Source organism: Ictalurus furcatus, chromosome 2 (genome assembly GCF_023375685.1).
Source record: "Ictalurus furcatus strain D&B chromosome 2, Billie_1.0, whole genome shotgun sequence".
NCBI lineage: Eukaryota > Metazoa > Chordata > Actinopteri > Siluriformes > Ictaluridae > Ictalurus > Ictalurus furcatus.
The window spans coordinates 10,916,263-10,943,779 of NC_071256.1; the positions used below are offsets into that span (position 1 = coordinate 10,916,263).

General features: G+C 52.0%; 2 protein-coding genes across 7 annotated transcripts in view; both read left to right on the forward strand.

The window, feature by feature from the left end:
- rab32a (RAB32a, member RAS oncogene family) overlaps window positions 1-19,162 on the forward strand; it is a 46,485-nt gene extending 27,323 nt beyond the window's left edge. For both annotated transcript variants that reach the window (XM_053647448.1, XM_053647440.1), the window contains exon 4: window positions 17,982-19,162. In XM_053647448.1, the coding sequence (XP_053503423.1) occupies window positions 17,982-18,131 (150 nt within the window). In that variant the 3' untranslated portion in view covers window positions 18,132-19,162. The remainder of the gene's footprint in view (window positions 1-17,981) is intronic.
- Window positions 19,163-22,931: 3,769 nt separating this feature from the next.
- adgb (androglobin) overlaps window positions 22,932-27,517 on the forward strand; it is a 47,284-nt gene continuing 42,698 nt past the window's right edge. For 2 of the 5 annotated variants that reach the window (XM_053647459.1, XM_053647467.1), the window contains exons 1-3: window positions 22,932-23,255; window positions 23,847-24,009; window positions 27,070-27,162. In XM_053647459.1, the coding sequence (XP_053503434.1) occupies window positions 23,173-23,255; window positions 23,847-24,009; window positions 27,070-27,162 (339 nt within the window). In that variant the 5' untranslated portion in view covers window positions 22,932-23,172. Of the gene's footprint in view, window positions 23,256-23,394; window positions 23,713-23,846; window positions 24,010-27,069; window positions 27,163-27,517 lie in introns of those variants that run through there. The other 3 variants (XM_053647483.1, XM_053647475.1, XM_053647490.1) reach the window with 3 other exon arrangements.

Sequence of the window (27,517 nt, forward strand, 5' to 3'; positions counted from 1 at the left end):
GGGGGGTGTGTGTGTGTGAGTGGGGGGTGTGTGTGTGTGAGTGGGGGGTGTGTGTGTGAGTGGGGGGGTGTGTGTGTGAGTGGGGGGTGTGTGTGAGTGGGGGGGTGTGTGTGAGTGGGGGGGTGTGTGGGGGTGTGTGGGGGTGTGTGAGTGGGGGGGTGAGTGGGGGGGTGAGTGGGGGTGTGTGTGGGGGTGTGTGAGTGGGGGTGTGTGTGTGTGTGTGAGTGGGGGTGTGTGTGTGTGAGTGGGGGTGTGTGTGTGTGTGTGTGAGTGGGGGGGGGTGTGTGTGTGTGTGAGTGGGGGGGTGTGTGTGTGTGTGTGGGGGGGGGTGTGTGTGAGTGAGTGGGTGTGTGTGAGTGGGTGGGGGTTGGGGGGTATGTGTGAGTGGGGGTGTGTGTGTCTGTGGGTGGGAGTGGGGGTGTGTGTGTGGGGAGGTGTATGTGTCTGTGAGTGGGTGGGTGTGTGTGTGAGAGTGGGTGTGTGTGAGAGTGGGTGTGTGTGAGAGTGGGTGTGTGTGAGAGTGGGTGTGTGTGAGAGTGGAGGTGTGTGAGAGTGGAGGTGTGTGTGAGTGGAGGTGTGTGTGTGTGAGTGGAGGTGTGTGTGTGTGAGTGGAGGTGTGTGTGTGTGAGTGGAGGTGTGTGTGTGTGAGTGGAGGTGTGTGTGTGTGTGTGAGTGGGGGGGTGTGTGTGTGAGTAGGTGGGTGTGGGTGGGGGTTGGGGGGTGTGTGAGTGGGGGTGTGTGTGAGTGGGGGTATGTGTGTCTGTGGGGGTGTGTGTGTGGGGAAGTGTGTGTGTCTGTGAGTGGGTGGGTGTGTGTGTGAGAGTGGGTGGGGGTTAGGGGGTATGAGAGCGGGGGTGTGTGGGGGGAGGTGTGTGTGGGGAGGTGTGTGTGTGTGGGTGGGGAGGTGTGTGAGTGAGTGGGTGGGGGTTGGGGGTGTGTGAGAGGGGAGGTGTGTGTGGGGAGGTGTGTGTGTGTGAATGAGTGGGTGTGTGTGTGAGTGAGTGGGTGTGTGTGTGACTGAGTGGGTGGGGGGTGGGGGTTGGGGGTGTGTGAGTGGGGGTGTGTGAGAATCAGTGTGTGTGTGTGAGAGTGGGGGGGTGTGAGTATGTGAGTGGAGGTGTGTGTGTGTCTGTGAGTGGAGGTGTGTGTGTGTCTGTGAGTGGGGTGTGTGTCTGTGAGTGGGAGTGTGAGTGTGGGGGTGTGTGAGTGGGTGGGGGTTGGGGGGTGTGTGAGAGTGGGGGTGTGTGAGAGGGGAGGTGTGTGAGAGGGGAGGTGTGTGAGAGGGGAGGTGTGTGTGGGGAGGTGTGTGTGTGAGTGAGTGGGTGTGTGTGTGACTGAGTGGGTGGGGGTTGGGGGTGTGTGAGTGGGGGTGTGTGAGAATCAGTGTGTGTGTGTGAGAGTGGGGGGGTGTGTGTCTGTGAGTGGAGGTGTGTGTGTGTCTGTGAGTGGGGTGTGTGTCTGAGTGGGAGTGAGAGTGTGGGGGTGTGTGAGTGGGTGGGGGTTGGGGGGTGTGTGAGAGTGGGGGTGTGTGAGAGTGGGGAGGTGTGTGTGGGGAGGTGTGTGTGTGAATGAGTGGGTGTGTGTGTGAGTGGGTGTGTGTGTGACTGAGTGGGTGGGGGTTGGGGGTGTGTGAGAATCAGTGTGTGTGTGTGAGAATCAGTGTGTGTGTGTGAGAGTGGGGGGGTGTGGGTGTGTGTCTGTGAGTGGAGGTGTGTGTGTGTATGTGAGTGGAGGTGTGTGTGTGTCTGTGAGTGGGTGGGGGTGTGTGAGAGTGGGGGTGTGTGTGTGGGTGGGGGTTGGGGGGTGTGTGAGTAGGGGTGTGTGTGTGAGTAGGGGTGTGTGTGTGTGTGTGTGGGGGGGGGGGTGTGTGTGAGTGGGTGTGTGGCGGGGGTGTGTGTGAGTGGGGGTGCATGTGTGTGAGCGCATATATGAGTGTGCGTGTCTGTGTGAGTGAGTGTGCAAGTGAGCATGCAACACTAAGTCTAAGTGTGTGTGTCTTATTGAGTGTGTGCGCATGTGTGTGCATGTGCACGCATACGTGCGTGACTGCATGCGAGTGTGCGTGTATGACTGTGTGTTGGTGAGTGAGTCTGTAAGCGTGTGCGAGTGTGCGTGTATGACTCTGTGAGTGAGTGTAAGTGTGCGTGTATGACTGTGTGTGAGTGAGCGTAAGTGTGCGAGTGAGTGAGAGTAAGTGTGCAAGTGTGCGTGTATGACTGTATGCGATTGAGTCTGTAAGCATCTGTGTGTCTTGTAGGGCAGCACAATTAATCGAATATCGATCACGATTACGATTTTGACTGCAAACAATTACATGAACACTATCGACTGCGATAGTGACGTTTAAAGTTCGTCCTCCGCTCATAGAAAACTCTGCTGCAGATCAAATCAAGCGCTTCCTAAACTTACAGCCAATCACCATAGAGCGGCGCAGGGATGACGTCATTTTGTAACGCCAAAACCTGGAAACGAGTTAGCATTTTAGCGCTTGAGCTTCCTTTCAGGTTTCAGAGCAAGGGAAGTTTCCGAGGGAAATCACGATAATCACGTTTCTAAATGGGACTACAGACGTTGAGGACAATAAACGTCATCACGCCGAACAGGAAAAGTCTTTGCAGATAAACTGGTTCAGGTGTGCTGTGCACAATTTCCCCCCCCCCAAAAAAGTGGATGAAGATTCATCCACAGAGTAAATTCGTATTATGGAAAATGTTTTAAATCGAGTTTGGAAAAGTTGTCAGAAGCTCGGTGATGGTGACGTTGAAGTCGAGCGACTGTGGTGTAATTTGTTTATAGCGTACGGTTAGCTTTTTATTTCTGACGATTGTATTTAGGCTTCAAACTTCATAAGAGTTATGTTCATTTGTGAAAATTATCTTGATGGACAAAACGTGTTAGTATTGTAAACTTTTGTTGATCACAGAGAGAGTTTTTTGCAATAATCCAGAAGTCTATGTGAAAATCCTATTGGGTTTTTGTGTGATGCTAACTTCCAGGTTCCGGTACAAAATGACGTCATCCCTGCAAGTGACCCACTCTATTGGGTGATTTTGTCTGCATCTCTCCTCCTGTAAGCACTGTTATTGCCTTTTCTGCATACGCCTGAATTGTTTTCATTTGGTTGCATATTGTTGTATTTGGCTGCATATTTTCATTTGGTTAATGGAATATTTATTTTTACTTATCGTATAATTTGGGTACAATTTTATTAATATTTTGCTTCTTCGAGATGATGCACTTTAAGGACCAGTCTAATTTGATGCAAAGATTTGTACATTAGCAGGAATGTAGCACAACATGGAGGTGAAAGCAGCGGTCTGTTTATTTAAATGTTAAAGTGCAATAAAAACATTTTGTCCCTAAAATCAATTAATAATCGTGATCTGAATATTGATTAAAATAATCACGATTATCATTTTGGCCATAATCGTGCAGCCCTAGTGGGTTGGTGAGTAAGTGTGCGTGTGCACATGTCTGTGTGTTAGTGTGAGAGCGTGCGTGCATGTGCACACATACGTGTGTGCAAGTGCGTAGGCGAATGTGCATGTATGACTGTGTGTGTTAGTGAGTGATTGTGTGCGCGTGTACTGTATGAGTGGGAGGGAGGGAGGGAGTGAGTGCGTGCGGGAGGTGAGTGAGTGTGGGAGGTGCGGGAGTGAGGTGAGTGAGTGCGGGGAGGGAGGAGGTGAGTGCGGGAGGGGAGTGAGGTGAGTGCGGGAGGGAGGTGAGTGAGTGCGGGGAGGGAGTGAAGTGAGTGAGTGCGGGGAGGGAGTGGAGTGAGTGCGGGAGGGGAGTGAGTGAGTGAGTGCTGGAGGGGAGTGAGTGAGTGAGTGAGTGAGTGCCGGAGGGGAGTGAGTGAGTGCCGGAGGGGAGTGAGTGAGTGAGTGAGTGCCGGGGGGGGGGGAGTGAGTGAGTGAGTGCCGGAGGGGAGTGAGTGAGTGAGGGAGTGAGTGCGTGAGTGAGTGAGTGTGGGAGGGGAGTGAGGTGAGTAGTGTGGGAGTGAATGAGGTGAGTAGTGCAGGAGGGAGGGAGTGAGGTGAGTAGTGCAGGAGGGAGGGAGTGAGGTGAGTAGTGCAGGAGGGAGGGAGTGAGGGAGTGCGGGAGTGCGGGAGGGAGTGAGGGAGTGCGGGAGGGAGTGAGGGAGTGCGGGAGGGAGTGAGTGAGCGTGGGAGTGCGGGAGGGAGTGAGTGAGCGTGGGAGTGCGGGAGGGAGGGAGTGAGCGTGGGAGTGCGGGAGGGAGGGAGTGAGCGTGGGAGTGCGGGAGGGAGGGAGTGAGCGTGGGAGTGCGGGAGGGAGGGAGTGAGCGTGGGAGTGCGGGAGGGAGGGAGTGAGCGTGGGAGTGCGGGAGGGAGTGAGTGAGCGTGGGAGTGCGGGAGGGAGTGCGGGAGGGGAAGAGTGAGTGCGGGAGGGGATGAGTGCGGTGAGTGAGTGCGGTTGGGAGGGATGGAGTGCGGGAGGGAGGGAGTGCGGGGGGGAGGGAGTGAGTGAGTGCGGGAGGGAGCGAGGGAGTGCGGGGGTGAGGGAGTGAGTGCGGGAGGGAGCGAGGGAGTGCGGGGGTGAGGGAGTGAGTGCGGGAGGGAGCGAGGGAGTGCGGGAGGGAGTGAGTGAGCGTGGGAGTGCGGGAGGGAGTGAGTGAGCGTGGGAGTGCGGGAGGGAGTGAGTGAGCGTGGGAGTGCGGGAGGGAGTGAGTGAGCGTGGGAGTGCGGGAGGGAGTGTGGGAGTGCGGGAGTGAGTGAGTGTGGGAGGGGAAGAGTGAGTGCGGGAGGGGATGAGTGCGGTGAGTGAGTGCGGTTGGGAGGGATGGAGTGCGGGAGGGAGGGAGTGCGGGAGGGAGTGAGTGAGGGGAGTGAGTGAGGTGAGTGCGGGAGTGAGTGAGGTGAGTGCGGGAGGGAGTGGGGGAGGGAGTGAGGTGAGTGCGGGAGGGAGTGAGGTGAGTGCGGGAGGGAGGGAGGGAGGGAGTGAGGTGAGTGCGGGAGTGAGTGAGGTGAGTGCAGGAGGGAGGGAGGGAGTGAGGTGAGTGCGGGAGTGAGTGAGGTGAGTGCGGGAGTGAGTGAGGTGAGTGCGGGAGGTGAGTGCGGGAGGGAGTGAGGTGAGTGCGGGAGATGAGTGAGGTGAGTGCGGGAGGGAGTGAGGTGAGTGCGGGAGGGAGGTGAGTGCGGGAGGGAGGGAGTGAGGTGAGTGCGGGAGGGAGGGAGTGAGGTGAGTGCGGGAGGGAGGGAGTGAGTGAGTGCGGGAGGGAGTGAGGTGAGTGCGGGAGTGAGTGAGTGAGTGAGTGCCGGAGGGGGGTGGGTGGGTGAGTGAGTGAGTGTGGGAGGGGAGTGAGTGATTGAGTGCCGGAGGGGGGTGGGTGAGTGAGTGAGTGGGGGAGTGAGTGAGTGAGTGGGGGAGGGGAGTGAGTGATTGAGTGCCGGAGGGGGGTGGGGTGAGTGAGTGGGGGAGGGAGGGAGGGAGGGAGTGAGTGCGGGAGGGGAGTGAGTGAGTGCGGGAGGGGAGAGTGTGAGTGAGTGCGGGAGGGGAGAGTGTGAGTGAGTGCGGGAGGGGAGTGAGTGAGTGCCAGAGGGGAGTGAGGGAGGGAGTGAGTGCGGGAGGGGAGGGAGGGAGGGAAGGGAGGGAGTGAGTGCGGGAGGGGAGGGGAGAGTGTGAGTGAGTGCGGGAGGGGAGTGAGTGAGTGCCGGAGGGGAGGGAGGGAGGGAGGGAAGGGAGGGAGTGAGTGCGGGAGGGGAGGGGAGAGTGTGAGTGAGTGCGGGAGGGGAGTGAGTGAGTGCGGGAGGGGAGAGTGTGAGTGAGTGCGGGAGGGGAGTGAGTGAGTGCCGGAGGGGAGTGAGGGAGGGGGGGAGGGGGGGAGGGAGTGAGTGCGGGAGGGGAGTGTGTGAGTGAGTGCGGGAGGGGAGTGAGTGAGTGCCGGAGGGGAGTGAGGGAGGGAGTGAGTGCGGGAGGGAGGGAGGGAGGGAGGGAGGGAGTGAGGGAGGGAGTGAGGGAGGGAGGGAAGGGAGGGAGTGAGTGCGGGAGGGGAGGGGAGAGTGTGAGTGAGTGCGGGAGGGGAGTGAGTGAGTGCCGGAGGGGAGTGAGGGAGGAGTGAGTGAGGGAGGGAGGGAGTGAGGGAGGGAGTGAGTGAGGGAGGGAGGGAGGGAGGGAAGGGAGGGAGTGAGTGCGGGAGGGGAGGGGAGAGTGTGAGTGAGTGCGGGAGGGGAGTGAGTGAGTGCCGGAGGGGAGTGAGGGAGGGAGGGAGGGAGTGAGTGCGGGAGGGGAGTGAGTGAGTGCCGGAGGGGAGTGAGGGAGGGGGGGAGGGGGGGAGTGAGTGCGGGAGGGGAGTGTGTGAGTGAGTGCGGGAGGGGAGAGTGTGAGTGAGTGCGGGAGGGGAGAGTGTGAGTGAGTGCGGGAGGGGAGTGAGTGAGTGCCGGAGGGGAGTGAGGGAGGGAGGGAGGGAAGGGAGGGAGTGAGTGCGGGAGGGGAGGGGAGAGTGTGAGTGAGTGCGGGAGGGGAGTGAGTGAGTGCCGGAGGGGAGTGAGGGAGGGAGTGAGTGCGGGAGGGGAGTGAGGGAGGGAGGGAGGGAGGGAGGGAGGGAGGGAGTGAGTGAGGGAGTGAGGGAGGGAGGGAGGGAAGGGAGGGAAGGGAGGGAGTGAGTGCGGGAGGGGAGGGGAGAGTGTGAGTGAGTGCGGGAGGGGAGTGAGTGAGTGCCGGAGGGGAGTGAGGGAGGGAGGGAGTGAGTGCGGGAGGGGAGAGTGTGAGTGAGTGCGGGAGGGGAGTGAGTGAGTGCCGGAGGGGAGTGAGGGAGGGAGTGAGTGCGGGAGGGGAGTGAGGGAGGGAGGGAGGGGAGGGAGGGAGTGAGGGGGGGAGGGGAGGGAGGGAGTGAGGGGGGGAGGGAAGGGAGGGAGGGAGTGAGGGGGGGAGGGAAGGGAGGGAGTGAGTGCGGGAGGGAATGAGGTGAGTTAGTGAGTGCGGGAGGGGAGTGAGTGAGTGCCGGAGGAGGGGAGGGGAGTGAGTGAGTGCCGGAGGAGGGGAGGGGAGTGAGTGAGTGCCGGGGAGGGAAGGGGGGGAGTGAGTGCGGGAGGGGAGTGTGTGAGTGAGTGCGGGAGGGGAGAGTGTGAGTGAGTGCGGGAGGGGAGAGTGTGAGTGAGTGCGGGAGGGGAGTGAGGGAGGGAGGGAAGGGAGGGAGTGAGTGCGGGAGGGGAGGGGAGAGTGTGAGTGAGTGCGGGAGGGGAGTGAGTGAGTGCCGGAGGGGAGTGAGGGAGGGAGTGAGTGCGGGAGGGGAGTGAGGGAGGGAGGGAGTGAGGGAGGGAGGGAAGGGAGGGAGTGAGTGCGGGAGGGGAGGGGAGAGTGTGAGTGAGTGCGGGAGGGGAGTGAGTGAGTGCCGGAGGGGAGTGAGGGAGGGAGGGAGTGAGTGCGGGAGGGGAGAGTGTGAGTGAGTGCGGGAGGGGAGTGAGTGAGTGCCGGAGGGGAGTGAGGGAGGGAGTGAGTGCGGGAGGGGAGTGAGGGAGGGAGGGAGGGAGGGAGGGAGTGAGGGGGGAGGGAAGGGAGGGAGTGAGTGCGGGAGGGGAATGAGGTGAGTTAGTGAGTGCGGGAGGGGAGTGAGTGAGTGCCGGAGGAGGGGAGGGGAGTGAGTGAGTGCCGGAGGAGGGGAGGGGAGTGAGTGAGTGCCGGGGGAGGGAAGGGGGGGAGTGAGTGCGGGAGGGGAGTGTGTGAGTGAGTGCGGGAGGGGAGAGTGTGAGTGAGTGCGGGAGGGGAGTGAGGGAGGGAGTGAGGGAGGGAGTGAGGGAGGGAGTGAGGGAGGGAGTGAGGGAGGGAGTGAGGGAGGGAGGGAGTGAGGGAGGGAGGGAGGGAGTGAGGGAGGGAGGGAAGGGAGGGAGGGAGTGCGGGAGGGGAGGGGAGAGTGTGAGTGAGTGCGGGAGGGGAGTGAGTGAGTGCCGGAGGGGAGTGAGGGAGGGAGTGAGTGCGGGAGGGGAGTGAGGGAGGGAGGGAGGGAGGGAGGGAAGGGAGGGAGGGAGTGAGGGAGGGAGGGAGGGAGGGAGGGAGGGAGGGAGGGAGTGCGGGAGGGGAGGGGAGAGTGTGAGTGAGTGCGGGAGGGGAGTGAGTGAGTGCCGGAGGGGAGTGAGGGAGGGAGTGAGTGCGGGAGGGGAGTGAGGGAGGGAGGGAGGGAGGGAAGGGAGGGAGTGAGTGCGGGAGTGGAGGGGAGAGTGTGAGTGAGTGCGGGAGGGGAGTGAGTGAGTGCCGGAGGGGAGTGAGGGAGGGAGGGAGTGAGTGCGGGAGGGGAGTGAGGGAGGGAGGGAGTGAGGGAGGGAGGGAGTGAGGGAGGGAGGGAGGGAGTGAGGGAGGGAGGGAGGGAGTGAGGGAGGGAAGGGAGGGAAGGGAGGGAGTGAGTGCGGGAGGGGAGGGGAGAGTGTGAGTGAGTGCGGGAGGGGAGTGAGTGAGTGCCGGAGGGGAGTGAGGGAGGGAGGGAGGGAGTGAGGGAGGGAGGGAAGGGAGGGAGGGAGTGCGGGAGGGGAGGGGAGAGTGTGAGTGAGTGCGGGAGGGGAGTGAGTGAGTGCCGGAGGGGAGTGAGGGAGGGAGTGAGTGCGGGAGGGGAGTGAGGGAGGGAGGGAGGGAGGGAAGGGAGGGAGTGAGTGCGGGAGTGGAGGGGAGAGTGTGAGTGAGTGCGGGAGGGGAGTGAGTGAGTGCCGGAGGGGAGTGAGGGAGGGAGGGAGTGAGTGCGGGAGGGGAGTGAGGGAGGGAGGGAGTGAGGGAGGGAGTGAGGGAGGGAGGGAGGGAGTGAGGGAGGGAAGGGAGGGAAGGGAGGGAGTGAGTGCGGGAGGGGAGGGGAGAGTGTGAGTGAGTGCGGGAGGGGAGTGAGTGAGTGCCGGAGGGGAGTGAGGGAGGGAGGGAGTGAGTGCGGGAGGGGAGAGTGTGAGTGCGGGAGGGAGAGTGTGAGTGAGTGCGGGAGGGGAGTGAGTGAGTGCCGGAGGGGAGTGAGGGAGGGAGTGAGTGCGGGAGGGGAGTGAGGGAGGGAGGGAGTGAGGGAGGGAGGGAAGGGAGGGAGTGAGTGCGGGAGGGAATGAGGTGAGTTAGTGAGTGCGGGAGGGGAGTGAGTGAGTGCCGGAGGAGGGGAGGGGAGTGAGTGAGTGCCGGAGGAGGGGAGGGGAGTGAGTGAGTGCCGGGGGAGGGAAGGGGGGGAGTGAGTGCGGGAGGGGAGTGTGTGAGTGAGTGCGGGAGGGGAGAGTGTGAGTGAGTGCGGGAGGGGAGAGTGTGAGTGAGGGAGGGAGTGAGGGAGGGAGTGAGGGAGGGAGGGAAGGGAGGGAGTGAGTGCGGGAGGGGAGGGGAGAGTGTGAGTGAGTGCGGGAGGGGAGTGAGTGAGTGCCGGAGGGGAGTGAGGGAGGGAGTGAGGGAGGGAGGGAAGGGAGGGAGTGAGTGCGGGAGGGGAGGGGAGAGTGTGAGTGAGTGCGGGAGGGGAGTGAGTGAGTGCCGGAGGGGAGTGAGGGAGGGAGGGAGGGAGTGAGTGCGGGAGGGGAGAGTGTGAGTGAGTGCGGGAGGGGAGTGAGTGAGTGCCGGAGGGGAGTGAGGGAGGGAGTGAGTGCGGGAGGGGAGTGAGGGAGTGAGGGAGGGAGTGAGGGAGGGAGTGAGGGAGGGAGGGAGTGAGGGAAGGGAGGGAGTGAGGGAAGGGAGGGAGGGAGGGAGGGAGGGAAGGGAGGGAGGGAAGGGAGGGAGTGAGTGCGGGAGGGGAATGAGGTGAGTTAGTGAGTGCGGGAGGGGAGTGAGTGAGTGCCGGAGGAGGGGAGGGGAGTGAGTGAGTGCCGGAGGAGGGGAGGGGAGTGAGTGAGTGCCGGGGGAGGGAAGGGAGGGAGTGAGTGCGGGAGGGGAATGAGGTGAGTGAGTGAGTGCGGGAGGGGAGTGAGTGAGTGCCGGAGGAGGGGAGGGGAGTGAGTGAGTGCCGGAGGAGGGGAGGGGAGTGAGTGAGTGCCGGAGGAGGGGAGGGGAGTGAGTGAGTGCCGGAGGAGGGGAGGGGAGTGAGTGAGTGCAGGAGGGGAGTGAGTGAGTGAGTGAGTGCGGGAGGGGAGTGAGTGAGGGAGTGCAGGAGGGGAGTGAGGGAGTGAGTGAGTGAGTGGGGGAGGGAGGGAGGGAGTGAGTGCAGGAGGGGAGTGAGTGCAGGAGGGGAGTGAGTGAGTGAGTGCGGGAGGGGAGTGAGTGAGGGAGTGCAGGAGGGGAGTGAGTGAGTGAGTGCGGGAGGGGAGGGGAGTGAGTGAGTGCCGGAGGAGGGGAGGGGAGTGAGTGAGTGCCGGAGGAGGGGAGGGGAGTGAGTGAGTGCCGGAGGAGGGGAGTGAGTGAGTGAGTGCAGGAGGGGAGTGAGTGAGTGAGGGAGTGCGGGAGGGGAGTGAGTGAGGGAGTGCAGGAGGGGAGTGAGGGAGTGAGTGAGTGAGTGGGGGAGGGAGGGAGGGAGTGAGTGCAGGAGGGGAGTGAGTGAGTGAGTGCAGGAGGGGAGTGAGTGAGTGAGTGCAGGAGGGGAGTGAGTGCAGGAGGGGAGTGAGTGAGTGAGTGAGTGCAGGAGGGGAGTGAGTGAGGGAGTGCAGGAGGGGAGTGAGGGAGGGAGTGAGTGAGTGAGTGGGGGAGGGAGGGAGTGAGTGCAGGAGGGGAGTGAGGTGAGTGAGTGAGTGCAGGAGGGGAGTGAGTGAGTGAGTGCAGGAGGGGAGTGAGTGAGTGAGTGCAGGAGGGGAGTGAGTGAGGGAGTGCGGGAGGGGAGTGAGTGAGGGAGTGCAGGAGGGGAGTGAGTGAGTGAGTGAGTGAGGGAGTGAGTGAGTGAGGGAGTGAGTGAGGGAGGGAGGGAGTGAGGGAGGGAGGGAGTGAGTGAGGGAGGGAGGGAGTGCCGTAGGGGAGTGAGTGAGGGAGGGAGTGCAGGAGGGGAGTGAGTGAGTGAGTGCGGGAAGGGAGTGAGGGAGGGAGTGAGTGAGTGCGGGAAGGGAGTGAGGGAGGGAGTGAGTGAGTGCGGGAGGGGAGTGAGGGAGGGAGTGCCGGAGGGTAGTGACTGAGTGAGTGAGTGAGTGAGTGCGGGAGGGGAGTGAGTGAGTGAGTGCGGGAGGGGAGTGAGTGAGTGAGTGCGGGAGGGGAGTGAGGTGTGTGAGTGCGGGAAGGGAGTGAGGTGTGTGAGTGCGGGAGGGGAGAGTGTGAGTGAGTGCGAGATGGGAGTGAGTGAGTGCGGGAGGGGAGGGAGGGAGTGAGTGCCAGAGGGAGTGAGTGAGGGAGGGAGGGAGTGAGTGAGTGCGGGAGGGGAGTGAGTGAGTGCCGGAGGAGGCGAGGGGAGTGAGTGAGTGCCGGAGGAGGGGAGTGAGTGAGTGAGTGCGGGAGGGGAGTGAGTGAGTGAGTGAGTGCCGGGGGGGGGGGTGAGTGAGTGAGGTGTGTGTGAGTGCGGGAGGGGAGAGTGTGAGTGAGTGCGGGAGGGGAGTGAGTGAGTGAGTGCGGGAGGGGAGTGAGGTGTGTGAGTGCGGGAAGGGAGTGAGGTGTGTGAGTGCGGGAGGGGAGAGTGTGAGTGAGTGCGAGAGGGGAGTGAGTGAGTGCGGGAGGGGAGGGAGGGAGTGAGTGCCAGAGGGAGTGAGTGAGGGAGGGAGGGAGTGAGTGAGTGCGGGAGGGGAGTGAGTGAGTGCCGGAGGAGGCGAGGGGAGTGAGTGAGTGCCGGAGGAGGGGAGTGAGTGAGTGAGTGCGGGAGGGGAGTGAGTGAGTGAGTGAGTGCCGGGGGGGGGGGTGAGTGAGTGAGGTGTGTGTGAGTGCGGGAGGGGAGAGTGTGAGTGAGTGCGGGAGGGGAGTGAGTGGGTGAGTGAGTGAGTGCGGGAGGGGAGTGAGGGAGGGAGTGAGTGAGTGCGGGAAGGGAGGGAGTGAGCGAGTGCGGGAGGGGAGTGAGGTGTGTGAGTGCGGGAGGGGAAAGTGTGAGTGAGTGCGGGAGGGGAGTGAGTGAGTGAGTGAGTGAGTGCGGGAGGGGAGTGAGTGAGTGAGTGCCGGAGGGGAGTGAGGGAGGGAGTGCCGGAGGACGGGAGTGAGGGAGGGAGTGCCGGAGGAGGGGAGTGAGGTGAGTGAGTGAGTGCGGGAGGGGAGTGAGTGATTGAGTGCCGGAGGAGGGGAGTGAGTGAGTGAGTGAGTGCGGGAGGGGAGTGAGGTGAGTGAGTGCGGGAGGAGAGTGAGGTGAGTGAGTGCGGGAGGGGAGTGAGGTGAGTGAGTGAGTGCGGGAGGGGAGTGAGGTGAGTGAGTGAGTGCGGGAGGGGAGTGAGGTGAGTGAGTGAGTGCGGGAGGGGAGTGAGGTGAGTGAGTGAGTGCGGGAGGGGAGTGAGTGAGTGAGTGCCGGAGGAGGGGAGTGAGTGAGTGAGTGCGGGAGGGGAGTGAGTGAGTGAGTGCCGGGGGGGGGGGGGGAGTGAGTGAGTGCGGGAGGGGAGTGAGGTGTGTGTGAGTGCGGGAGGGGAGTGAGGTGTGTGTGAGTGCGGGAGGGGAGTGAGTGAGTGAGTGCCGGAGGAGGGGAGTGAGTGCGGGAGGGGAATGAGTGAGTGAGTGCGGGAGGGGAGTGAGTGAGTGAGTGAGTGCCGGAGGAGGGGAGTGAGTGAGTGCGGGAGGGGAGGGAGTGAGTGAGTGCCGGAGGAGGGGAGTGAGTGAGTGCGGGAGGGGAGTGAGGTGAGTGAGTGAGTGCGGGAGGGGAGTGAGTGAGTGAGTGCCGGGGGGGGAGTGAGTGAGTGAGTGAGTGAGTGAGTGAGTGAGTGCCGGGGGGGGAGTGAGTGAGTGAGGGAGGGAGGGAGGGATTGCGGGAGGGGAGTGAGTGAGTGAGTGCGGGAGGGGAGTGAGTGCGGGAAGGGAGGGAGTGAGTGAGTGCGGGAGGGGAGTGAGTGAGTGAGTACCGGGGGGGGAGTGAGTGAGTGAGTGAGTGCCGGGGGGGGGAGTGAGTGAGGGAGGGCGGGAGGGGAGGGAGGGAGTGAGTGCGGGACTGGAGGGAGGGAGGGAGGTGAATGCGTGCGGGAGGGAGTGAGTGAGGTGAGTGAGTGCAGGAGGGAGTGAGTGCAGGAGGGAGTGAGGGCGGGAGGGGAGTGAGTGAGTGTGGGAGGGAGTGAGTGCGGGAGGGAGGGAGTGAGTGAGGTGAGTACGGGAGGTGAGTGAATGGAGTGAGTGTGGGAGTGAGTGAGTGCTGGAGGGATTAAGTGAGGGGAGGTGAGTGCGGGAGGTGAGTGCGGGAGGTGAGTGCGGGAGGGAGAGGGTGAGGTGAGGTGGGGGAGTGAGTGCTGGAGGGAGGGAGTGAGTGAGTGTGGGAGGGAGAGGGTGAGGTGGGGGAGGGAGTGCGGGAGGGAGGGAGTGAGTGAGGGCGGGAGGGGAGTGAGTGTGTGCGGGAGGGGAGTGAGTGCGGGAGGGAGTGGCTGAGGTGCGGGAGTGAGTGACAGTGAGTGAGTGTGGGAGGGAGTGAGTGCGGGAGGGAGTGGCTGAGGTGCGGGAGTGAGTGACAGTGAGTGAGTGTGGGAGGGAGTGAGTGAGTGAGGTGAGTGAGTACGGGAGATGAGTGAATGGAGTGAGTACAGGAGGTGAGTGAATGGAGTGAGTGTGGGAGTGAGTGAGTGCTGGAGGGAGTAAGTGAGGTGAGTGAGTGCGGGAGGGAGTGAGGTGAGTGCGGGAGGGAGAGGGTGAGTTGAGGTGGGGGAGTGAGTGCTGGAGGGAGTGAGTGAGTGTGGGAGAGAGGTAGTGAGTGCGGGTGGGAGTGAGTGAGGTGAGTGCTGGAGGGAGTAAGTGAGGTGAGTGAGTGCGGGAGGGAATAGGTGGGTGAGGGAGGGAGTGAGTGCGGAGTGAACGTGTGTAAGTGTGTGAGGGAGAATATCAGTGTGTTATCGATTGAGCAAGTGAGTGGTAGTGTGCGAGCGTATGACTGTGTGTGAGACAGTGAGTGCGTGTGCGAGTGAGTGCATGTGTGAGCATATAGGGGTGTGTGTGTAGCTGTGAGAGAGTGTGGGGGTGTGTGTGTGTGTACGCATATAAATGTGTGTGAGACAGTGTGTGCGAGTGAGTGCATGTGTGAGCATATAGGGGTGTGCGTGTAGCTGCAAGTGTGTGTGTGTGGGTGGGTGGGTGGGAGTGTGTGTCTGTGTGTGTGCCTCTCCTTGTTGCTCCTACAGTGATATGCCTGACCCTGGTTATGCTGCTGGTTAGTGTTGTCTTGATTGCCTGATTCTCCATAAATACTGAAACCTTCTGAGGATTTTAGTCCCAGTATACCAACATCACGTCACTTCACATGACTTAGCATGGCTATTTGAGCATGTGGCTGTTTGGTGTGTGTGTGTGTTTGCAGGCATCCATTGCCTGTGACTGAGTGTAGCTGTTTGACAGAAGGTGTCTCATCACCCAGTCTGCATAAACACATGCTTGGGAGCTAAAACTATCCATTAGGGATTCAGCCACACTGATGTCTGGCCTGAAGCTCCAGCACCTGTCGTGTGTGCGTGTGTGTGTGTGTATACAGATGTGTCATTCCTCATTTATCAGGACCTCCTTGTGTTCTGTGATGCCTTGTGTGTCCTAGCGGACGGCCGTACTACACACTCCACTTCCACTCCTCCCCAATCTCTCTCTCTCTCACTCTCTCTCTCACTCTCTCCAGAGACCTCAGCTGGCTTATTTTGTTTTGTTTGTTTTGCTCACTCAGCCTCGTTTTTCTCGATTACTGGAGAGGGAGCGCAGCGGCGAGTGAAACAGGCAGAATAAAAAGGACGGGCGAAAACGTAAATACGGTGCAGTCACGGCTTGAGAATCAGGTCCGAGAGGTAGAATGTGTTCCTTTATTTAGGGTTTACGTATTACAGCCTTGGCGTATGTGTATAGACATCGCATTGTGGACGCATTAAGCCTAAATCTGTTTTTTTTATTATTATTATTTATTTTTAGATTTCCTATTGGGGTCTTGCGATCAGGTTTGATTCCTGACAAGTTGTGTCGACGACAAACTTTCTTCCCTGATTAGTCCATGCCGTGTGTGGTATTCGAAGTGCCCACGCTGACAGGGACATCGTGTTCCGTCAGGAGCCGTGGTAATTGTGACGATGTAGGCTTGTTTCCATGGTAACTAACTTAGTAATCCATCCTTGGGTAATGCTCCAAGGAAACAAGAGGTCACATGGTGCACTGCTGGTCAATCCGAGTGTAGAGGGGGGAAAGAATACACTCCATTAATCCAGGAAAAGAAAGAGCGCCGAGTGGTGTTTGAGCTAAAAACCTTTGACCTTAGTGTGTCAGAGTAGCTTCAGGATCCCCCTCTGTGCAATACTCCGGCTAATTTATCCAGGCTAGAGCGTCTTCAGGCAATATCGCCTAGATCCGGTTTAGCCCTGACACGAGGCTCATCAATATTCATGATCTTCTGATGATGACATTCTGCTCACTCAGTCAGAGCTGAAAATAAAGAAATTAATAAAATAAATAAATAAACCAAAGGCTTAAGTCATATCACACGTTAACCCTGCGCTGGGGGATGATGGTGGGGGGAGCGAGTTTGTGGCTCATAGTGTTTGTGTTTTATTTTTGTTTTCAAAACAATCATTTTTTTCTTGAATAATACATGGTCCTAAAGGACTGAAATCAGTGTCAGTTTTTCTGATTTTACTGTTCAACTGGTACAGCATGTGGGAAATCGACTCATTTATCTGTTCCTCCCGTCCGTGTTATTCATGTTATGTGACGTGCCAGTGTTCGCTGATCTCTAGGTCTCATTTAGAAAAGCATTTCGGAGAAACCGATCCGTCCTTCTAACTGTGAGGCAGTTTTTCATCCAGGAGCTGAATCGTGGATCCAGAAGAACCTTCCTGTGGTATTATTGTAGAACTATCATGACCTCTAGATTTGGTGGGACATATTTGACTAAGACGTGTTATTAGGTACTGTTTGAAGTACCATGGAAATGGTCTTGGACCTCAATTCCACTCTCAATTCCACAATTCCATTCTCGCCTCGCTGTGGTTGCTGGGACTACGGTTGCTGCTATGGACTTGGGACTAGTAAGGGTATGGGATGTTGAGGGTGTGGGATGGTGGGTGTGTGTGATGGTGAGGATGTGGAATGTTGAGGTTGTGGGATGGTTGGGGTATGGGATGGTTGGGGTATGGGATGGTGGGTGTATGGGTTGGTGAGGGTATGGGATGGTGGGGGTGTGGGACGGTGGGAGTGTGGGATGGTCGGGTATGGGATCGGTGAGGGTATGGGATGGTGGGTGTGTGGGATGGTGAGAGTATGGAATGGTGAGGGTGTGGGATGGTGGGGGTATGGGTTGGTGAGGGTGTGGGATGGTGAGGGTGTGGGATGGTGAGGGTGTGGGATGGTGGGTGTGTGGAATGGTGAGGATTTGGGATGGTGGGGGTATGGGATGGTGAGGGTATGGGACGGTGGGAGTGTGGGACGGTGGGAGTGTGGGATGGTGAGAGTATGGAATGGTGAGGGTGTGGGATGGTGCGGGTATGGGTTGGTGAGGGTATGGGACGGTGGGGGTGTGGGAGTGTGGGGTGGTCGGGTATGGATTGGTGGGGGTGTGGGATGGTCGGGTATGGGATCGGTGGGGGTGTGGGACGGTGGGTGTATGGGATGGTGAGGGTTTGGGATGGTGAGGGTATGGGATGGTGGGTATGTGGGATGGTGGGGGTGTGGGATGGTGGGGGGTATGGGATAGTAGCATCTCATGTGCACTACTTTATTGTTTTTCTTTAAGAAAAGATCTCATGAACACGAAAAATGTGATAATTTGTCGTTTTCTTAGGTTTTTTGTCTTTCTTGTAGAAAATGTAAGTGGTACGGATTTTTTATATATATATATATATATATATATATATATAATATTTTTTTTTTGCATGCACACCAACTACTTTTCTGTTTTCAAAAGATTTATTTTCCTGAAAGAAAATCATTTTGTGTAGTAATAATTGCATGCTCACTCACCACTTATTGTACCGTCACGTTTGGCACTTACTTTCTCGTTTTCTTTAAAATGCACCTATTATGGTTTTGAAACGTGACTAATTTTGTTGTTAAAGGTCTCATAGAATATATTTACATGCATCTACGGTCAAAAACACTTTAATGTGCTCATCATTTAAACTGCAGCATTACCTTTTCCCCCCCAGTGTCACAAACGATTCGTTCAATGATTCGTTCTAAAGGATTCATTCTAAACTCCTCCTTTCAGAGAGCATACTCTGCTCTGATTGGTCAGATGTCCCAATCTGTTGTGATTGGTCTAACACTGTGTTTCAAAAAAGGAAACGCCCACTGCCGTAACGAATTTCAGCTCCGTCTGTCAGTGAGCAGCCGATGAAGACCAGAGGCGGGGCTTTTTGTTATAAACCTACGTAGGTTAGTACAGGAAGTAAAGTCTGGAATCACTAACGACTCGTTTCAGCTGTTCAGAATCGCTTCCTTCTTTTGGGAGTCAATAAGTCCGCTTGTCGTGCGCTTTGATTTTTGAAACTTTGCAGACTTTTTACATTCACAAACAGCTCTGTAACACACTACATGAAAGGTAATATTAGAAAAACCATAATAGGTGCACTTTAAGATGAAGAAAAATCGACAAACGTTTTTCCAACAATTTTTAATTTTTTTTTTTTGTGTGTATATTTAATTTTTATTTTTCAAATGTCCCTTCAGGACATCAAGGAAGCAAGACAACATGCAGTGTACTGTATGTGAAATCATTGATGGAAAACGTGTCAAACACAACCTGCAAGATTTACATTACGTACAAATTTACGTCACGTACAAGCTTATTCCCAAAGAGCTGGCTTGGCTTTTCATTCCAACCAATCAAAAACATCAAATCAGACAACCCTGACATGGAACAAAAAAAGAAACAAACAAAAAAAGCATTTTTATTATGGAATTTCATCGGGGGAGGGGGGGATTTGTTAAATGGATAATAAATGGAATTTCGTTTCACATGCTTTTGTACCAAATTCCATCACAGTTCTTTTCAGTAAGTGTTCCTTATCTCCATATTTTCACGTTCTTCCCCACTGCAGGATAACATAAATGTTGACGAGGCAGCCCGGTTCCTGGTGGAGCACATTCTCCTGAACGACAAAGGCGTTCCGTACGAAGAGAGCAACGGCGACCGCATCAAGCTGGACCAAGACCCCATGCCTGCGGAGAGCAAGTCTGGTTGCTGCTAGCGTCAGGCCTCAATCTGTCCGTTCGCCTGCAATAAAGGAGGGGTTGTTGGCTACGAACTGAGACCCAAAGCCCCACCATCATGTCCTTTACTTCCTTCCATTCATGTTCATCATCCATTTTGAAACCAATGGCACAAGCACGTCTTAGCGTACGAGTCTCAGCTCTCCACGAGTGGAAACCGTAGCCATGAAGATTATCATTATATCGTTATATCATTTATAGTGACTCTTTCTCAGTCATTCTCCCCCCCGTCTCTCTCTCTGGCTCAACACTGTTCATATAAGATGTATATTTGTAGCCTTCAATAGTGTCCGGTGCCATATTTTCGCCATATTTGTTTTGTTATTGAGAATAAACGCAACCCTATGGGTGTCCTAGGAGGCTGTACCAAGTACATGTTTGTTGTATACAAATTAAGACATGGTTGTTGTTTTTTTTTTTTTGCGCAAAGAATGATTACGTAATTTTCCACAGAGGTCATTTTAATCTGAAAGAAAAAGAGAATTCTCTCTTTTTTTTTTTTGGGAGTTGTTATATCTACAAAAGTAAAAGTGATAGCATGTTGACCTTTAAAAAAAACAACAAAAAGATTTCTATTAGGAATCTGTATTTAAAAAAAAAAAAAAAGATTTAGTTTCGAGATTTAGTTCAGTTGTTCTACAGTTATTTTTTCCTCCCATTTTCTTTCTCATTTTTTTTCTGTCCATCAGTTGCTTCTCTGGAGATCACTCATAAGAATCTTATCATACAGAAGAGGAACATAGGAATATGTTTGTACGAGGTGTCAGGGTTTAGGTACTAAGTGGAAATGTGGAATCTAGAGACTGCAGCCTATTCTATGCATAAGCTTGTGTTTCCGGTCACGTTCACGGCAAGGTTTTGAAGAGGTACGGAATTGTTTGAGAACGTATCCATAACTCCAGCTCTGTAGAGATATATGTAGAGATGTGTGACAGTTTAAAACTGTTTTAAATATACTGGATTCAACCTTGAAGCAAAATAAAACTTTTTAAAATAAAATAAAAAAAGTGGTCAGTTGTTGATAAATCTCTCCTTGTGTCAGTGTTTAAAAATCTCACACATTATTACTCTGTAATTAAATGAGGATTGTGTGCACCGACAGTGGAATGCAGTAAGGGATTTATCTGGCTCTTAAAAATTGCTGCTCCTGTAATCAGCACACTGTGTCTTTGAAATAACTAAATTCAATCACTTAGCAAATTTTTCACTGGTATGTGTTGTAGCTGGAGGATCTTGCCCACCAATGATGGTCCTAACATATACTTGATGGCCAAAAGTATGTGGAAACATCACCATCACACTCATATGTGGTTCTTCTCCAAACTGTTGCTGCAAAGTTACAAGCACACGGTAGTATAGAATGTCTTTGTATGCTGTAGCATTACTAAGAGGCCCAAGCCTGTTCCAGCATGATGATGCCCATGTGTACAAAGCGAGCTCCATGAAGCCATGGCATGTTAAGTTTGGAAGAAGGTAGAAGAACTCGAGTGTCCTTCACAAAGCCCTGACCTCAACTGAACACCTTTGGGATGAACCGGAACTGGAGCCTCCTCACCATCGCCTGCCGGGGGGGGGGGGACTCCATAGTAATGCCACGCCTTTGGAATGGGTTGTTCAACAAGTACATATGGGTGTCAAGTCCAGGTATCAACAGTGTATTATGTAATATTTGCAAACTTCACACCTTCATGTGGTTCTACATCCTTTCGTTCAATACTGCCAGGGTGGTTGCTTGCACAAACAGAGGAGTAATCCCATTTGCTTGTTTCCTTGCAGAGTACTAATGGCAAAATTGTAACCTCGTGACTGTGATCTTATGCGTGTAGCGTATAAAAGGCCCCTGCTACTCACTTGTCAACGATTTGAGGACCTGGATTCGAGATGGTGAGTATAGTGCTCTAATCCTTTGACGTTTTGGTTAGCCTTGTTATTGTTAAAACTGTGCCATCATATATTGTGTTGATGTGATTCTAATATTCGACTTACTGCTGTCTGTATGATCTGTTGAAGCTCTGTCAATGTTCCTAACCTCTTATGTATTTCTGGCAAGGATGGTGAGCTGTTTCTTCTGCCAAGCCCCAGTGGAGTTGAATGATGGACACGATCAATTCCCAAATCGTTTGGGAACATTTGAGTCTTGCCCTACGGCAGCATAATAATGTCAGCGATGCATGAAACATATGGCAGGATGTGGAAATACTGCTGGCTATGCACCATCTTTTTCTGGGGCTGCATGTATGTGGCGAAAATGAAATAAACAGCAGGTAGAGTATGGCCTGCAAAGCCTGATGGGAAGAAAAGGGGAGGGTCCAGAAAATGGAGAGGTGAACACGTCTTAGTGAACTCCAACCTTAGTGAATTTCCTAAGTTGGTTAACGTTGGAGTCCAGAATGGAGTCAATCCTACAAGCAATTATCAGGGCACAGAATTACCAGAACCAGGAAGAGAAGCAAGGGTCATATGCAAAGAATATAATGGCTCAGGACGCACAAGAAAGAATAGAATCGGCAAGGCTTCACGGTTTGTGTGCTTTATATATGTATGATGAGAACAGGACATGAGGATGATAATTGAGGAAATGTTCAGAGTAATCAGGGGAGGGTGCCCTCTGGTGGCGTGGCAGTGAAATGACCCAGGCAGACCTGACTGGTGTATCTGTGTATCTGACAGCGGGCATGATTTTTCAGAAAGAAGCTGTTATTCTCTTCAGAGGAGAGTTGTGATATTTAATACGTGTATACAAACTGTCACGTGTCATTTATAAACATGTACAATAAGCTGACACAACTTTCCTGCAACACCCTCTGCCTGTCTTCCATACACCTCCACACGGGCCCAAGATAATGAAACTAGTATTTATTTTTAAATAACTTTACATGTTAATCTAGATTGGCTAACGTATCCGTTTGGCATTTTACTGTGGTAATTGTAAAGGGAAGGAACTAAACACAACCACTTAATTGTAACCAACGTTCAGTGATCAACATAGCTGGTGTTTGATTTCCTTGGTGGGGTGTTTCCCAGGACACAACTAACAACACAGGTGATAACTAGCCACAAGGGGATGGTTAAATCAGTACTAAGTTCTTCATTGCAAGTATCACTCTAATACTAATAACAGCTACTTAGTCTCTGGTGTGTGGTGTTCTGTGGTACTGGCTTTGTGGACACCATACCTACCATCACACCCCAATCTGTCCTTGAACATCCCATTTATAATGCACTCCACTCTTCTTGGAAGTCTTTCCACTAGATTTTGTGGCATGGCTGTGGAGATTCGTTTTCATTCAGCTACAAGAGCATTAGTGAGGTTGAAGTCAAGCGGTGACGTCAGGATGTTGAGGCTCCTGTTCCAGTTCATTCCAAAGGTGTTCAGTGGGGTTGAGGTCAAGGTTCTGTGCAGGACACTCGAGTTCTTCCACTCCAACCTTAACACACCATGTCTTCAAGGAGCTCGGTTTGTGCACAGTGGCACTATCATACTGGAGCATCCTTCAGTTCCAGTGAAGAGAAATCTTAATACTAGAGCATACAAGGACATTCTAGATGATTGTGAGTTTCCACATTTGTTGCAACAGTATGGGGGAATATGAGTATAATGGTCAGGTGTCCACAAACTTTTGGTCGTACTGGATTCATAGATTGGATTCGTTATACTGGATTTTAAAATATGGACCAGTGGCCACACAAAGCACTGTCCTCTCATGTGTCATCTCAATCTGAACCTCAATGTCAGTGATTTGCTCTACTTATTCTCCTAGCTATTCTTTATTTATGACCATATCTATGTATTAATCCATTTACATGAAAAAATTGACAGGTTTTAATACCACTTGGCTTGTTTGATTGATCAATGGGAATATAAATATGACGTAGATTTCAATATAACACCTGCACCTTCATGTGGTTATCTAATCAGCCAATCGCGAGGCAGCAGTGCAATGCATAAAATCCTGCAGATACAGGTCAAGAGCTTGAGTTTATGTTCACATCATGTTGGTACCAAATGGGCTGGTTTGAGTATTTCAGAAATGATTGCTCTCCTGGGAATTTCACACACAGCAGTCTGTAGAGTTTGCACAGAATGGTGCAAAAAACAAAAAACGCTGCGTGGGCGACCATTCTGCAGGTGGAAACGCATCAGAGGAAAATGGCCAGATTGGTTTGAGCTGCTGGGAAGCATACAGCAACTCACATAATCATTTTTTACAACCCTTATGGGCAGGAAAAAAACGTCTCAGCATGCACAAAACATCAAACCTTACGGTGGATGAGCTACATGGGGTCATGATATGGGGCTTATGATTTTATGCATTGTGCTGCTGCCATGTGATTGGCTGATTAGATATTTTACAACGGTCTATTGTTTGTCTACGGTCATAGTTCTCTGTAGCCTATAATGCATTCCAAATACATTGTCACACAGTTGATGATAATAATAATAATACTGTACATATATATGTGTATATATACGTATTTGTGTGTATATATATATATATATATATATATATATATATATATATATATATATATATATATATATATATATATATATATATATATTAATATGTATGTGTATATATGTATGTGTGTGTGTGTGTGTGTTTTAATTGGGAGAACTTTAAGAATTGTAATTAATCTGGCAAACATTGTAGTAAAACCTCGATGCAGCCAAAGTATGATAACACAGCAGCAGTGTTAGAACAAAGTTTTTATCCGTTTTTTCTTACAAAAACATTGTATACAGTGTAAAGTAGTTATATTAAAGTCATATATGCAAACCTAAGTACAGCCTTTGAATTAGCGATGTTATAGTAACATCGCATCAACAGTAATAGGATTTTTGGTAAGTAATCCGAAGTGCATTCCACACACACACAATTGGGAATCGAGTAATTTATGCGTCAGCCTCAGTCCCATGGTGCGTCGTCGCCTAGCAACAGAGCAAAACAGCTCCGACTTTTACATGCTGAGCTATAACTTCATAGTTTTCTAACGCTTTACAAAAGCATAACTGCAATGTCGAAGCCAGCACTAAAGAAAAGAGACTCTTCGTTAAGCAGCCGCGAGGTTTCATCTAAAGAACAGTCGCCTACTAAAGAGTAAGAACTGGCTTCCTGGTTAGTTAGAAAAGCAGAGGCATGTAATGGCTTGTGTTGTTATTTAGTAACTCCACTTTAAACTCCAGTGAAATTCTTCAAATCTAGGCATCTCCGTGCTTATTCATGATCTTTAAGTTCTTTTAAATGTTAAACGGCTTTACATGCAGAATTGGTTGTAATACCATATCATTGTTGTTGACTACCTATACCTACCTATACCTATAGGGGGCAGTGGCGGTTAAGGCTCTGGGTTACTGATCGGGGTTCAAGCCCCAGCACTGCCAAGCTGCCACTGTTGGGCCCTTGAGCAAGGCCCTTAACCCTCTCTGCTCCAGGGGCACTGTATCTTGCCTGACCCTGCGCTCTGACCCCAGCTTCCTGACATGCTGGGATATGCCAAGAAAGGAATTTCACTCTCCTATAATGTATATGTGATCAATAAAGACTCATTATACAAGTAACTAATGCCCTGGCTGTAGGGTCTCCTCACTTATTAATGATCTTTAAGTTCTTTTAAATGTTAAATGGCTTTACATGCTGAATTGATTATAATATCATTATTGCTGACTGTAACTAATGCCCTGGCTGCAGGGTCTCCTCACTTGTCTCGGGTGTTTCTGGGAGTTTCTCAGGCGAGCTTTGGAGGAGCTGTGTCCCTATCTGGCCCGAATGGAACGAGACCGAAGTCAGTGCGGAGAAATGGGATGCGGCCAAAGGAGCGAAAGATGGAAAGGCTAGGAAGAGCCCTCTCAGTGTGAGTGTCACAAGTGTGCTGGAAACAAACAAACAACATACACATATACGTGTGTGTGTGTGTGTGTGTGTGTGTGTGTGTGTGTGTGTATATATATATATATATATATATATATAAATTAGTATATGTAAAATCAGGTACATAAACATATACAGTGGCAAGAAAAAGTATTTTCATGGTTTTCTGCATAAATTTGTCATAAAATGTGATCTGATCTTCATCTAAGTCAAAGGTATTGACAAATATAATGTGTCTAAAATAATAACACAAAATAAATTCTGATCCTTCATGTCTTTATTGAGAACAACCAAAAAAACCTCATAGTGCTTGTGGAAAAAGTATGTGAACCCTTGAGTTAATGACCTCAAAAAAGCTTTTTTTTTTTTTTTTTTTTTGCACACCTGGAGTCTCATTAAGAAAATGAGTTTGGAGGGGTGGACTACAGCTACTTTGACTGATAAAAACCCCTCAAACGTTTGGAGTTTGCTCTGCACAAGAAGCACACGCTTATGTGAGCCATGCCTCGCCAAAAAGAGCTTTCAGAGGATCTACGATCAAGAATTGTTGATTTACATAAAGCTGGCAAGGGTTACAAAGTGATTTCAAAGACTTTAGAAATTCACCAGTCTACAGTTAGGCAAACATTCTACAAATGGAGACACTTTGGGACTGTTGCTATTCTACCAAGAAGTGGGCGCCCAGGCAAAATGACACCAAGAGCACAACAAAGACTCATCAATGAGGTAAAGAAAGAACCCCGAATGACAGCCAAAGATTTGAAGGCATCATTGGAACTGGCTAACATCTCTGTTCATGAGTCTACAATTCGTAAAATATTGAACAAGCAGGGTATCTACAGCAGGACATCACGAAGGAAGCCACTGCTTACTAAAAAGAACATTGCTGCACGCCTGAAGTTTTCAAAAGAGCACATTGACACTCCACAGCGGTATTGGCAAAATGTTTTGTGGACTGATGAATCTAAGATTGAACTATTTGGAAAAACCCCACAGCACTACATCTGGCATAGAAAGGGCACGGCATATCATCATGAAAACATCATCCCAACCGTATAGTATGGTGGAGGAAACATCATGATTTGGGCCTGCTTTGCTGCATCAGGGCCTGCCCAGCTTGCAATCATTGAGGGGAAGATGAATTCCCAAGTATATCAGACAATTCTTCAGGATAATGTGAGAATGTCTGTACGTCAGCTGAAACTGTGTAGAAATTGGGTGATGCAACAGGACAACGACCCAAAACACCGGAGCAAGTCCACAACAGAATGGCTTCAGAAAAACAAAATCAGCCTTTTGGAGTAGCCAAGTCAGAGCCCAGACCTCAACCCAATAGAGATGCTATGGAATGACTTGAAGAGAGCCATACACATGAGACGTCCAAAGAATATGACTGAGCTAAAGCAGTTCTGCCAGGAAGAATCTGTTAAAATTCCTCCTGAACGATGTGCAGGTCTGATCCACAGCTACAGGAAGTGCCTGGTTGAGGTTATTCCTGCCAAGGGGGGGGTCAACCAGTTATTAATTCTAAGGGTTCACTTACTTTTTCCACTGCCATTTTAAATGTTGAATGAGTGTGTTCAATAAAGACATGAGGGATCAGAATTTATTTTGTGTTATTATTTTAGACACATTATATTTGTCAGTACCCTTGACTTAGATGAAGATCGGATCACATTTTATGACAAATTTATTCAGAAAACCATGAAAATCCAAAAAGGCTCACACACTTCTTTTTCTTGCCACTGTAAATGTATACATATATCATATATGTATATATATGTGTATGTACATTTACACACACACACACATACATATATATATATATATATATATATATATATATATATATATATATATATATATATATATATATATATATAATATGTATGTGTATGTGTATACACACACACACACACACACACACATATATATATATGGGGTGATGCCCAGGTAGCTGCACTGGAGCGGGACACCTCTTATTTGTACCAAACACTCCTTGTGGAATGGTATGTCACAGCAGGCGTTGCTCATCCAGACCATTTGTAGGCTGTGATGATGACCTGTGTCACCCAGTGGGCTAGTCTCTGCTGGGAGCATCCCCATTTCTTTGCACCGAGACAGATAAATAACTGGTCCGAAGAACAAACAGCTGCTGTGTGGTTCAAGTACTACAATACAGCATGTAATGGACACACGTTCTGTAGAACTCTCCGAGGTCACAAATTTGAATGAAATAACCTCCATCTATCGTTTCTATGTGCACCTCAATGGCGCAGATCATCTGGCCAGGGGTCACACCTTGACGTTAATCTGTGGCATCCTGACTACTAGTGAGAGTAACAATGTGTACCAGGGTCTCTCTGGCCATGTCATGGCCATATGTGCGTTAAATTGCTGAATTCTGTGCAATGTGAACAAAATTAGCAAAACGGCTGGAAACATTAGGCCTCATTAGGCCTCAAGGCAAGTAGCAGGCTAGTGTTGTCCCAGATGGCCTTTCGGGTCTGCTAGGGAGAACCGTGTTCGACAATGAGTGGACTCTCCTACTGTATCTCCCTCGTGTTTACGTCCCATCAACTTTTCTTTTTTCAGCACATGTTGGGTCATGCGTTTCATGATTTGGAGTCAATATAAAGACAAAAACCTGACGCATTTCTGAATATTTTAAAACGTAGGTCTGGCATAGAAGCATAGATCGTAACCAGCACTTAAATCATTTTTCAGCAAGTCCGCATGCGTTGAATATTGGAGCATGTGGGATGCGGGTGGTCACTATACTATAGGTCTGGTGTAAATTGAGTAGTAAGGCACTGCGTACCGTTTCAGTATTTTGAAAGTTAGCATGGACCAAACGAAACAGACCATATTTGGCTTGTAGGTTTTGAGTCTGACGCTTGTGTCCAATATGGTAGATGAACCAACTAAAATAGGTAATGAGTGTAAGAGGTACAATAGATGTACCTAATATAGCAAACACTAGAGTGTAGACGTTTATACGGTTGAATATTCCACCAAATAATTTATGTGACAATATTCTTAGCAATTCTTTGAGGACCCAGACGGGAAGGTGAAGATCCCAGCATCTTTGAATGTTCACACCTGGAAACGACCCTCGGAGCACATTGTTAAGAAGGTAAGAGTGGGTCAGCCAGAAAGACCATTCCTATATTTCAGCATCGTTCTAGATTCCTCTCTAATCCTATAACTGGAGCAGTTAGAACACCAATCTGCACTAATGTATACTGGATTCAGGATTATTACACTATTACATTTGTCTAGGTATATGACTAAGGAAAAAAGATGCCTTACCTACCCCAAAACATCACGAAAGATCCTCTTTCAGCTACAACCACATCTATAACTCTCGCATCTACTTTATTTGATTAATTACATATTTTTTCTGGATTTTGTTTCTTTCCTTAAGTGAAGAAATCTGCTTTTTTTTTGCCTCACATGATCCTGAGTTGCAGTGAAACATCCTAATTCTT